The 14,430-nt window shown below is 36.0% G+C and overlaps 1 protein-coding gene across 13 annotated transcripts in view; it reads left to right on the top strand.

The window, feature by feature from the left end:
• MCTP1 (multiple C2 and transmembrane domain containing 1) overlaps positions 1–14,430 on the top strand; it is a 535,249-nt gene that overhangs the window by 236,714 nt on the left and 284,105 nt on the right. For all 13 annotated transcript variants that reach the window (XM_021084534.1, XM_021084531.1, XM_021084533.1 and 10 more), the window contains exon 2: positions 652–766. In XM_021084534.1, the coding sequence (XP_020940193.1) occupies positions 652–766 (115 nt within the window). The remainder of the gene's footprint in view (positions 1–651; positions 767–14,430) is intronic.

Raw genomic sequence — 14,430 nt, 5'->3', positions numbered from 1 at the left:
TTCTATAGCCTTGCAAAGATTTTTAGTTCTATAAATAGCTTATATACTTTTATTCCATAGAAAGCAGCCTTAGAAACTTAGCCCTACTGAGAGTTTATTTCCTACACATACTGTCAAAATTCTGGTAAATTTATTTCTGTATAATTATATCATATTTTATGTTGGGGCTAAAATAGACATGTGTAATCCATCAATATGAGCTCCTTTGCATAGATAAATGAGTCAACAAAGTCACCTGAATAAATCATTTTAATTTTCAACACAGTTACATGGAAATCAGATGTTCTCAGATACCTTTATTCTCCATTCATCACTGACTGTGTTTTTCCTTCAGACCCTATTTCTGTGTTATTCTTCCTTAGTTGAATTATGTGAGGCTTTCCATGGGAAATGTTTTTCATATTACATTTGTTATTCTAACCTGAGTTAAAACAAGGATTCCTATGACTGTGATGGTTTTTTTTTTGAGTATAAAAAATTCATGAATTTCAAAAACTTCAGAGAACTGCAAAGTTGTAATGCTATCTGAATGCACAAGATGACTTATATTGACAAATTCTTAGCATTTGCATTAAGCTACATGTGGTCCCCCTTGGAGGGAATAGAATAGAGATAATAAATTTAATATTTTGTATATTTCTTGTTTTTCAGAAAATACATACTGCTGGAACCAGTAATGCAGATGTCCCTTTGGCTGATCCCGGAATGTACCAGTTGGACATTACATTAAAAAGGGGTCAAAGTTTAGCTGCCCGAGATCGAGGAGGTAAGAACATAAGAACAGTGTTACCTGGAAGCTTATTCTATGTGTTTTTCACAAACTTTGTTTTCTATGTGGCTGCTTAAATTAAAAAAAAAATCAACTATAATAGTACCAATTTTAGAAGGTTAGATTAACTGATGTGGCTGGAAATGTTGTCTGACTCCTGTGACCATGGAGGAAGAGATTATGATGAAATTTCAAAAACTGAACTAATTCCAAACCAGACAACAAGGTCCCTACCAAACTGCTGACAAGTTAGGCTCTGCATTATATATTATTGGTGGCATAAGTGGTTAAGTAGATGAGGCACATTTGAAATTGTATCAGAATTGACCTTTTTATAGACCTGAAATATTTTTACTGCACAGATTTGTTCCACTGTATCTCTAATACTGGAGAATCTAGAACTAATGTCTCACCAAAACCTTGCAGATTCCCAACAAGTGATTTTCTGAGGCTTGATTGGACTTGGCAATAATCTCATGGTGAATTAAACAGGTCTTTGTTGGCCCTGATGAAGGAAAAGACAAGGCAAATACTCTTTAGTTCCAGGAGTCCATATCCCAAGGCAATCTCCTGATGAACTAGCCTGGAGTTCATTAGGTAGGTGTTCCTGGAACCCTGGTTAGGGGCAGGATAAAAGATAGACACTAAACAGACTGTGTAGCACCATTTGCACATTTTGAAATAATAGCCCTTCAGGATGTGGGGATCGGAGGGCCCACAATCCCAAAGACAGCTGAACTGGGGTGTAACTCCTCCCACTAAGAAGGTGGGGCATCTCTAAGCCTCTCATTCACTGTCAGATAACTTGGAGAGCACACCTGGCATCACCTGATCTTGTTTTTCTCCTCCTGCCCTGTTTGGTATCCGCACTTAGGGAATGGAAGGAACCAAATAAGGCTGTGGTTTGTGATTTTTACCTCCTGTCTCTACAAAAATAAAAGAGAATGATTAACATAACATTGGGTTTATTTTTTAATGATTAGAAAAGATATAAATAATAGCTTTAATGTTTAAGTAAAAACTAGTAAATATCAGAACGTTCTTAATGAATGAATTAGAAATGTTAGAATTTAAACACAGGGGAAATTTTCAAAATGAACCATCTGGTTTAGTAGCTGAAGAAAATGTTGATTGAGTTGAACTGCTGGCCTCAAAAGAAGTTAGAATTAGACTGGAAGGAAAAAATAATTCTATTAACATAGTATTATTTTGCTATATTTATATAACATTTTTTAGTCTTCAGAGCAATCTTAATTACATTATCTTTCATTATTCGATCTAAAACAGAACTAAACCAGACATCAAGAGATCAAAATTTTGATCCTAAATATGCCCTCCCAATAATATTAAATATGTATGTACACAATTATTTATTGCAACATTTTCATAGTCATAAAATGCCCATAAATGGTAGTAAATAAGCCAGAGTAATCCACATGATGCAGTACTATGCAACCCTAAAGTGAATAAATATAATCTCTAGGAATTTATATAAAAAGAATTTCAGGATATATTGTTAGGTGAAGAAGCAAAGTACAAAGCATGTCAACAGTATGGAATGTTGTAGGAAAGAAAGACGGTAATATAAGAAATTAGGCATTATCTGCTCATTTGTTCAAAAAGATATGTTGGAAGTAAAATCCAGAAATGAATGAGATTGATAACATACATAGTATAGGTATGAACAGGTGTCAGAATGTAGAATAGGGAATTCACTTATCCAAAAAAATAAAAGAAAAAGGAGTTCCTTAGTGGCTCAGTGGGTTAAGGATCCAGCATTGTCACCACCATGGTTCCAGTTACTGCTGTGGTTTGGGTTTGATCCCTGGTCTGGGAGCTTCTGCATGCTGTGGGTGCAGGAAAACAATAAGAATGTTGGATGGATATGGGGTAAAAGGGGTAAAGCAGAAGTAGCATTTCCCTGAATAACCTTCTTATATAGTTCTAGCTCTTTAACCATAGCAATAGTAGAGAAAGAAATGAATGAGTAGACAGGTGAATGGATGGGTGGATGGATGGATGGGTGGCCAGACAGGCAGATAGATAGCTACCTAGCTAGCTAGCTAACAACCAGGATGTGGTTGGAACCTAAAATGGTATGTGACTACAGTCACACCTCAGGAAAGTGCGGAATAAGACAAGTAACCTAAGTGACTAAGTAAAACTGTATTTGGATTATATACTATAAAACCCCAAATAAAAATACACTCTATACATAAATAATGTATTTTGGGTAATTCCCGTCATGACTCAGCTGTAACCAACCCGACTAGTAGCTGTGAGGATGCAGGTTAGATCCCTGGCCTTGCTCAGTGGGTTAAGGATCTGGCGTTGCAGTGAGCTGTGGTGTAGGTCACAGATGTGGCTCATATCTGGCATGGCTGTGGCAGTGGCATAGGCCAGCAGCTACAGTTCCGATTTGACCCCTAGCCTGGAAACTTCCCTATGCTGTGTGTGGCCCTAAAAAGACAAGTAATGATGATGATGATGATGATTATCATAATATACTCTAGAGCATAACTATCAATTCTTAAACTACTTAATGTATATACTAGGAATGAGCAACTATGTAAGTATATTGTAGATGAGGAGAGCCAGGTTTCTTACTGATGGAGAAAGAAGTTACACATATGCAATGGGGGAAAGCTAGAATGCACTTTGTAGTGTTAGAAAGGTATCAGTATGAACCAATGGCTTTTAACGCATTTACAGATAAATAGAAATTAAGATGGATAGAGAAGTATGTTTGATCTCTCTGCTGAGAAGATGTAGAAGCCACCACAAAGGTATAATATCAAAGTAGAAATACACACACCTTGGACCAAGAGCTTGGTTTCTAAATATAATTTGCCCAATAAAAGTAAACAGGGCTTCTGCAGAAATGGTTGATTGCAGATTTGGGGCAGGGAAAGTACAAGATGAACCTGGAACATTTTGCAGTGCCAGAAAGTAAGGAAGTGCTCCAAAAGTGATGGCACAATGTCAAGATGAAGTCAAAGCCAACTTAGAGGAGCTCCTAATGATCAAAGCTGAGACCATTTCAGCCACAAAATAAATAATGATAATAATGGATAATTACCCACAGGATAATATAAATATCTATGAGTTCATACTGGTAAATACATAATAAATAAATATGTGGGATAAAGTACAGCTTATGGTAGAATTCTAATGAACATATAAACAGGAAAATAGAAGTAGAAAATCACCTTTTCACAAACACCACAGTGGTAATTGTTACAGTAAAAAAATTATCAATTGATGCTAAAATTAAATGTGCAAAATTATGATGAGAAATAGAACATTTCAAAGTATTTCCCCACAATATACATGTGAGTTACAAAAGGGGGGAAAAGTGACTTTACAGCAGAGAAACTTGGAAGTCAGCATCTTAACCAAGTGTTCAAAGTTAACATTAGCAGTAATGAAACAGACTGACGTCATGGACCTCCTCATACTATGTGCTTGGGAAAGGTACATCCTGTCTGTGGCTTTCTTGTCAAATATGCATAATGTCAAAGTCATCATGAGAAAATATCAGGCCAACTCTTGCAATATATGATGCCCCTTATCTGGGCCAAGTAGCCGCTGTCCAGTGGATAGGGCATACATGATCTTGATCCAACACTCAATGTCTCCACGACTGTGAGTCTGGGTGGCTTTGCGCATGTACCACTGTCTTTCTTATAGCAGCAAAGGATTCTCTATAGATGTCTCTGCCAAAAAATAGGAAATTTTTAAAGATAAAATGAGAGGGCCATGATTTAAGAAAAATAGGAGAGAAAATATTCCTTTGGGGAAGTGAAGAATGTCCCAAATGTCTAAAATGCAGTCTAATCCAGCTTCACTATTTTACTCACTCCATTGGCATTTATGAAGTTTTTATTTGGTAGATAGGAGATATATAAACAGAGGAAACAACCTGAATTAAGTTTGGGATTGATCAAAATTTATCATAGCCCCCCTATAAATAATAGCTGATGTTAAGCATCTAATTGGATAGATAGTATTAGGTCGTTTTGGATTTGTGAATACACACACACACACATTTACTTGTTTGTTTCTTTATTTTACATACCTATAAGGTAATTGGAAATTGGAGGTGGATAGTTTGATATGAAAACATAAGCCAGGAAACATTATGGTCATGTGGGAGTATAGATAGTTTTGAGGACCTGAACTGGGACTGTGGATGTGGAATTGGAGAAGGAAAGAATGGGAGAGATGGTTCAGGGAATGCCCAGTAAAGCATCTGAGATCAGCTGGGTAAGGAGGTTCAAAACACTATTGAGATTTTGAGACTATTGATGATGGGGAGCCATGTGGACTTTGGAAAAAAGTGAATGTGAGCAAAAATATCTGTATTCATTATTAGAATTAGCAGGAATTACACTTTGACCATTTATTACATTGATGCCCTCACCTACTGCCCAGCAAAACCAAAATGACTATATCGTCTATACTCCATATCACCCTTGCACAAGATAATGGGAGATAAAACTCATTTCCATCATCACTACCTTCCTTGGAAGGTTGTTTGACCTCTGCATTTTCAGAAACTTTATAGTAATCAGCACTGAGGTGGACTCAGCAGTCAAAACTGGCCATCATTATTCTGTTTCTGTAAATGTTTTATAGATCAACCAGACGGTTTTTTAGAATGCTGCTGTCTTTTCCTAAGCCTTATTATCTCTGCTTTAAGCAATCTGAAGAACATGACCTTGGAGAGTCTGACACACATAATTTCAAAGCCAATCTCAATATTTTATTAGTTTTGTGACTTTGAGTGAGATGTACAGTCTCTCTGCTGCAATTGCAGGGTTCCAGATTAAGCAAATAAAAATACATGATGCCTAGTTAAATTCTTATTTCAGATGACCCATTATCTTTTAATATAAATACATTTCATGAATCTAATCCACAGTATAATAAATATAGTATTTTACTATAATTATGTAATGTTATAAACATCACTTCAACTGTCATCATATTACAATACATAACATGTATCAAAGCAACACACTGAACACCTTAAACTTACACAGTGTTACATGTCAAATTGATTCAATGGAAAATAAATACTATAAATATATACATACATCTCATATACTATTTGGAGTATGCTTATACTAAAAAATTATGGTTTATCTGAAGTTCCAATCTAACCGAGTTCGTTGTTTTATCTGGCAACCCTTTGACATTTGTCATGTCTAGTTACTACTTTTTAAAATGCCATTTATATTTTAACTGGGTTAGGCTTTTCAGGACCATATTATCATCTATCATATTTTTGAAAGTAATGTTTTGACAGGATTATTTGTATTGTAAGAAAAGTAAGAACCATCCATGTAGATATGTCTGGTAATAGCAATTGCCTACAGTTTAATTTATTGAAATACTTATCATGAAGGATAGATATATTAATTTCCCAGGGCTGCCTCAATGTATTACCACAAACTTGGTGGCTTAAAACAACAGAAGCTTATTGTCTCATTTCTGGAGTCTGGGATTCAAAAAAATCAAGTTGCGGTAGGCAACATTCCTTGCAGCATCTTTTGGGAAGACTTCTTCTTTGTCCTTTCCACTCAGGTGGCTCCAGGCATTCCTTGGCTTGTGGCTGCATCACTCCATTCTTTGCTTCCACCTTCCCATGGCATCCCCTTCTGTGAGTCCATGCCTCAAACCTCCCTCTTCTTTCTCTCATAAGAACAGTAGTCAGTGGTTTTAGGGCCCAACCTAAAACCAGAATGATCTTCACACAGTTTTATCTGCAAAAATCCTGTGTTCAATTAAGTTTACATCCACAGGTAAAGGGCTTAGGACCTGGACACATCTTTGGGAGAAACTAACTCAACTCACTACAGAAGACATTTGCTTCCCTTCAGATTCTAGGGACGAATTTAAATAATAAAAAAATGGGAGTTCCCATTGTGGCTCAGCGGTTTAAGAACTTGACACAGTGTCTGTGAGGATACAGGTTCAATCCCTGGCCTCACTCAGCAGGTTAAGGGTCTGGCATTGCTGCAAGCTGTATAGGTCACAGATGTAGCTCAGATCTGGTAATGCTATGGCTGTGGCATAGACCAGCAGCTGTAGCTCTGATTGAACCCCTAGCCTGGGAACTTCCAAAAGCTGCAGGTGTGGCCGTAAAAAGAAAAATAATAATAATAAATAAAGTGATCCCTCTGAACTTGTTTATTGTGATTGTATTTATAACAGTACTCAAAATCCCTGCATTGAGTAGAGAATTCCATTCACTCTACTCTGAAACGCCTGCAGTCCACACTCTGAGCCTGATGTGTCAGTGCCAAGGGAATGTTTCCATGTGTTCTGAGTACAGTATTTTCAGGTTGGAGTAGGAATTTTAGAATCCAGTAGAAGGGAAAGGATTTAGAAGGTTATCCCCTGTGAAGCTTCAGTTTTCTTATGATTTAGTAAAACCTCCCTAATTGAGAACGTAATACCAGTTATAAGATAGCCAGATTGGAGACAATGAATTGGAAAGTATTTTTTCTTTCAAAAATAAATTCAATTTGATAAAACTGAAACATATTCTTTATTCAGATTGGAGGGCCTGCCAGCGATTTCATCATTAGAAAAAAATATGAAAGCTCTTAAAAAGAGAGTTATTCTCTAGGTAAGGCATAGTAAAGGTTCTAGTAGGTATTGTGTATTAGGGATAATATTTGGTGTTTATATTTACTTTCTTTTTAAATTTTATTGGATTATATTGAATTACAATGTTGTGTTAGTTTAAGGTATATAGCAAAGTAATTTAGTTATATATATCCCCGTTCTTTTTCAGATTATTTTCCTATATGGTTTATTACAGAATATCAAGTACTATCTCTGTGCTATACAGGAGGTCCTTGTTGGTAATCTATTTTATATATAGCATTGTATATATGTTAAACTCTTAATGTATAAATGTTATATATATATGGCAATTTATATGTAAATTGCTATATAATATAAAATTTATGATATACCCAATTATATATAACATATCTATTTACAAAAATACAATTTATAATTTATACAATTTATATATGATATATATATAATTATGCATATATACTTATACAATTTAAATATATATGTATAGCAATATATATATCTGTTAAACTCCTAGTTTATTCCTTCCTCTCACATTTCCCCTTTGGTAACCATTAATTTGATTTTAAGATCTGTGAGTCTTTCTGTTTTGTTAATAAGTTCATTTGTATCGTTTTTATTAGATTCCACATTAAGTGATATCATATGCTATTTGTCATCATATACTTTCTATAATCTTAACAGGACTGTCAGTAAGAGCACTCCCTACCCCACACATTCATTCACTGTTCAATGTTCAGGGTCCTCTTTGGGTATGGCCCTTGGAAATTTCCTTTATGATAGGACAGCCATATATCTTGTTTTGCCTTGGGGCAGTTCTGTTTTATTACCTTTTGTTTGGCTTAATTGTTAATATTCCTTTCTTTCACTGTCACAAGAGTACTGATTTCAGAGACGTAATATATACTGATGCTTCCTAGAAACAAACTTAATCTCACTAAATTTGATCAGAAAATTAAGCATCATGAATGTTCCTTTTATTTTCCCAGAAGGAAAATGTAACTTACATCATCAGTGCAGGGCAGCTTCTCCGAGCAGCTTTGAGATACTTTCTCAGCAGCCCCTTCTTTAGGTTTACAAAGTCTTTTTTTTTTTTTTTTTTTTGTATTTCATTTATTTTGGGGGGGGTAATTTTCTTGTTTATTATTATTATTTTTAATAGCTATTTCCCCAATGCAATTTTTTTCTACTGTACAGCATGGTGACCCAGTTACACATACATGTACACATTCTATTTTTGCACAGTATCATGCTCCATCATAAGTGACTAGACATAGTTCCCAGTGCTACACAGCAGGATCTCATTGCTAATCCATTCCAAAGGCAATAGTTTGTATCTATTAACCCCAAGCTCCCCAACCACCCCACTCCCTCCCTCTCCCCCTTGGCAACAGTAAGTCTGTTCTGCAAGTCCATGATTTTCTTTCCAGCCATAAAAAAGAACAAAATAATGCCATTTGCAGCAACATGGTGGAACTAGAGACTCTCATACTGAGTGAAGTAAGTCAGAAGACAAAGACAAATACCATATGATATCACTTACATCTGGAATCTAATATGAGGCACAAATGAACCTTCCCACAGAAAGAAAATCATGGTCTTTAATGAACTATTTTGATCAAGAAAAAGCTTGTCATGTTGCCTTTCTTTACTAAGATAATGAACTGTATGTGCTACTAGTCAACCAATTTTTGTGTTTCTTACTGATGGTGAAATCAGGTAACCCAGTATAGACACAGTCATATGCGCAGATGTTAAAGTTACCTTTCACCAGTTTCCTGCCTTTGGGAACTTTTAATCATAGTGACTCAGTTTTTTGTTATGTTTTGTTTTGTTTTTTATAGCCACACCCACAGCATATGGAAGTTTCTGGGCTATGGGTTGAATCAGAGCTGCAACTGCAGGCCTACTCCACAGCTACAGCAAACCGGATCTGAGCTGCATCTGTGACCTACACTGCAGCTTGCAGCAATGCTGGATCCTTAACCTGCTGAGCAAGGCCAGGAATTAAACCTGTATCCTCACGAACACTAGGTCGAGTTCTTAACCTGCTAAGCCTACAATGGGAACTCCATGACTCAATTTTAATAATAGCTATTTCACATAGTCTGTGATCTTAAACTTCTAACACACATACATGCAATAATACAACACATAATAGTATATAGTGTATAGTATAATATTATTATGTGTTATGCTTCTGCAGAACATATATGTTCTTTTGTATTTGTCCTGCCTTATTTTCATGGACACAAAAAAATTACTCAATGACACATAAATATTCCTTTGTGGCATATTAATGTAACTAGGGCCATATAATTACTAAACTTTGAGAATGAAATTCTGCCTTCAGTTTTTGTAAATGACTCTAAGACTATACCTTTGTCCTAGAAAACTTTTTATACAGGTCTTCACACTTGATTTATTCTGAACCAAAAGCCAAGGGTCCAGTGGCTCTTCTCCAGGCTGTCTGCAGCACTCCATAGGTGAGACTATCCCTTTCTTCAAAATTCTCAAGGTTTGCCAAGAGGTACCAACCATCCTTTACCAAATGTAAATCTGGAATTCCTTAAGCCGTAGAGCAAAGACTACACCAACTTCCTGAAGAAACTCTGAAGGCTATAATTTTCCACACATGAAAAACATCCATATCACACCTAACAAAGTTAGGTTCCCTTTTACACATGATGTTTATTTTGTTGTTATGGTTATAAATTTCCTTTGCTTTACTCTATTTCTGTAGGAAGAGGGACCAATTTTTATTTAGCCTTTGCAAAAAACTACATTGCCATGAAAAGTAAAAGGACACAGGAAATTATGTACAATCTCTGACTCTGTTCTCAGTGGTTGATAGACAAGGGCAATTAATATGTGTGATATTTCACACAGGAAATTATGTACAATCTCTGACTCTGTTCTCAGTGGTTGATAGACAAGGGCAATTAATATGTATCATATTTCCTTAAGAACCTGCATAGACTTTGCCAATGATGTTTTTTGGGAACTATGATTTGATTATGTATAGATGAATTTGGTTTAGAATAAGTATAATTTAATTCAGCATCTGCTAACAAAGGATAATTTTAATTTTAACTCATTTTAAAGGTGTATCTCTGAATTCCATTTAGTAGAGACATTATCCTTAATTCACCTGAGGTTAATTAGCTTGCATTCATGCTTTTCCATATTTAGATTTCTTGGCTCCTCCTTGGTGTAAACATAAAGGAAATTTTATGTGTTTCTGTGTGTCAGTGTATTATGTGTATAGGGAGAAGTATCCTCAGGAATTTAGTTATACATTCCCTCAAGTTAGATCATACGAAGAACACAAAATTATCCTTTCCATAAATTTTGCAAGGGCAGTTGGCACAGTGTACCAGTTAAGAATGGGTTTACATTTTTGGTACAACTGTTTGATATAATCTAACCTGTGTAAGGTTATAGGCTCATTAATTAAGGTTATTTTAAGCAGGAATGTTCATTGTAATTAGCACTAATTTAGTCTTCTAATTTGGGATTGAGAGAGACTAAGAAGGTCTAACAGGAGCTTTATTATATGCTTATAAAATAATTAAAATAATATCAATAATATTCTAAAACAAATAACTACAATTAGATATGTTTCTTCACCTTCACAAGATGCTATTTCGCTTTCTGCTGATCCTGAGTTAGCAGTCTACTTTCACAAAGTCATCTTTCTTTGGACCAAAATAATTCTGGAAATCCTGATTCTCAAGTCCCCTGCCTCAGTTGGTCAGGTCAGATTTACTCTTGGTGGCAATCTCACCATACATTTGGAAACCTCAGCCATGAGTTTATTCTTAATGCCTCAACAGTCTTTTCTACCAACTTTTGAGACTTACTTTCAAATTTTTCCAAAAGACACAATGTCTGGGCTTTAGCTAACTGTGGGAAACTTTAGGCAAGCATGAGGGGAGAACAGAGGCCACATGTTCATGGTAGGCAGAATGCTCCTGGTTAATTCACTACAGAACCTAATCATAACAGAATGAAAGAGAGTTGGATCTCCTATTGGAAGTGATCTCACAAGTAAGCATCAGGCAATAGGGTAATCAGATGATCATCACCCGGAGGGAAAAAACACATTTAGGGACTGTGACGATATTGGCAAATCTTCAAAGCCTTGCAATTAGTTCTGTAGAGCCTGCACCAAAATCATCTCCACTTGGTAAAAGTATTTTAAAGCCACAAATAAAACTCTGCCTAGAATTTATTGACAGCCATTGTGTCATCCCTTGTGCCTGAGTGTGAACATGCTTCCATTCACCCTGACAGGGCAGGTAGTAGCATTTCAAGAATAATACTTTATCTGCGCAAAACAACCTTCAATAAGTCAAGCTTTTCTTTTTGTTTTGAAAACTTTTCCCTATCCCCCAAAGAATATTCCATGCCTATTGCAACCCCCCAAATTCAGCTATAGATCAGACTCACAAGATTGTCCATGGCCACACTTGACACCTCTTCAGGAGGATAAAGAGCAGGGACTACAGCTCAGCAGCAGGACAGCCTCAGCCATCCCTCGCTACAGTCCACGCAGCTGCCCTTGCAGCCATCTGGGAGTTACCTTCCTTTCCACCAGGTAACACAGTGCAGATGGAAAAAGACAAGGTCACACTGAGCAGGTGTGGGAACCTCTATGGTATGAAAGCCTCTTTGCTCACAGGAGCTAGAATCTCTTGTAACTCCTTCATAGATATAGTTTCCAGGGGACATGCCCAGTTACAAGAATTGTTACATTTGGGAAGCCCAAAAATATGATAATATGGGTTCCCATCAGGTGTTTCTACTTCTCCCAACCCAGATGAAAAATAACAACCGGGGCATCATTTTTATGCTCCGTTGCTTAGCAACATGGCTGACATACTGTCTATTCAGGGTTATGAGGGAAATACAGAGTTAACCAAAGATCATATTCTCATGAAGAAGGGAGAAAAGTTTTCTCCACACTGGGGCAAGCATTGAGAACATTAAGAAAATAAGAAACATTCCCGTTGTACCTGACCGTATCAATTGGCCCCTCCTTGCTCATGTTCCAAGGGATGGGTTTTAAAGTGAAGTGATTTCAAGTCTTTGGGTGGTACCCACAGCTGTTAAAGAAGCATCAGAGTTGATTTGGATGTTAAACACCTTGTCAGTTTTATTAATCCAAATTTAGGGCCTGACCTCGAATAACAGAAACATCAGAGAGAATTTTCAGACAAGCAAGCAAGTGCTTAAGGATGAGAAGTAGCAGCAACCTTGTCTGTGTTGCTAGTCAAAGTAGCAACACTTCATAGCAACCATAACAAAGGAAAAACAACAAATAATTTCACGATTTTAGTTTGTCTAGACATGACAGACCCTTATTATTCTTTTTGTTTGCTTTTTTTTTTTAAAATTAGATGACCAGAGTAAAAAAATACACAACATCTCAGTAAAAGCAAACTCTTTTGAAAGTATTCAGTTTGGGTGAGGCAAAATCTACTTCCTTCTGTGCTGAAAGCAAATTTTTTACTAACTTGTATTGAGCACAGACTGTATTCAATGACCATTTTTCTTTCTAAAACTACAAGTCCTCCGTTATACATAAACTTAAAAAAAAAAGATTTTATTTAAAAGTATTCAAATTTTTTTCAACTAAAATTTATTGAAGTTAATTTACATAGATTAAAACTTAGAGTTTGATAGAAAAAATACAGTCATAACTACTATTAAAATCAAAATAGAAGTAGTTCCTTGTGGCACAAGGGGATGGGTGGGTTCTCTGTAGTGCCAAGGACACCAGTTCAATCCCTGGCCTGGCACAGTGGGTTAAAGGATTGGTGTTATGGCAGTTGTGGCTTAGGTCACAGGTGTGACTAGGAACTCCAAATGCTATGCGGCAGCCAAAAAGGGGATGAAAAAACAAAATATAGAACATTTGCATCACTTTAAAAAGTTTTCTTGTGGTCTTTTATGGCTATTTCTCTCCCTACACTCCTAGCCCTGGCAACAACTGATCTGATATCTATAAAAAGCAATTTCAAACTACCTCATATATATATATTTAAAATATACACATAGATACATAAAATGATAGATAATAAATTTTAGCATTTGAATATAATTAATTTTATAGAGCATATGACGTTTTACAGCAATAATTTTATCCTTCGAATTGGAATGCTATTTACATTGCAGATATATTACACATTGACAGAATATATCAATAAAATCTACTCAGTAAATCCAATGTAGCCTCTGGATTTTGACTTATAATGATGCTTCAATGTAGGTTCATTGGGACAAAAAAACCACTCTGGTAGAGGATGTTGATCATGGGGGGTGCTATGCTTGCATAGGGGTCTGTAGAACTCTTTTACTTTCCACTCAGTTTTGCTGTGAACCTAAAACTGCTCTAAAAAATAAAGTCTAATAAAAACAAAAACAACAAAAACCAACAATACTACTCTGGTGATCAAGTACCCTTGTTCTGTCTCTATTTTTTTGTTTTTTTTGTTTTTTTTTTTTTTAGGGCCACACCCGTGGCATATGGAGGTTCCCAGGCTAGGCATTGAATCAGAACTGTAACCGCAGCCACAGCAACTTGGGATCCAAGCCACTTCTGTGACCTACACCACACCTCAAGGCAACACTGAATCCTTAACCCACTGAGTGAGGCCAGGGTTTGAACCTACCTCCTCATGGTTACTAGTCAGATTCGTTTCCACTGAGCTATGATGGGAACTCCCCTCTGCCTCTGTTTTAATTTAGTTTAAGCATACAAAACACTACAACTTCAGCTGATATTAAAAACTTATCAGAATCCTAACATTTTACTCAAGGGATCCAAATGAAATAGCCTGCAAAACTGTCTGAAGTTTAAAACCATCATATTTTGAAAAATAAAGATACTATTTATTCTAATTCAATTTAGTTATATACATCTTTATATCCATGCAATCTTAAATTTTACTGTAATTAGTGATCATTTGCCTGTTCTGCAAGACAAGTAAACACATTTTCCAGTTAACCAGGCTTCCTATTATAAGTCTGTCTGATCAACA

Source organism: Sus scrofa, chromosome 2 (genome assembly GCF_000003025.6).
Source record: "Sus scrofa isolate TJ Tabasco breed Duroc chromosome 2, Sscrofa11.1, whole genome shotgun sequence".
NCBI lineage: Eukaryota > Metazoa > Chordata > Mammalia > Artiodactyla > Suidae > Sus > Sus scrofa.
Note: the sequence above shows the minus strand (reverse complement) of the source record. Positions and strands in the feature narration are given on the sequence as shown.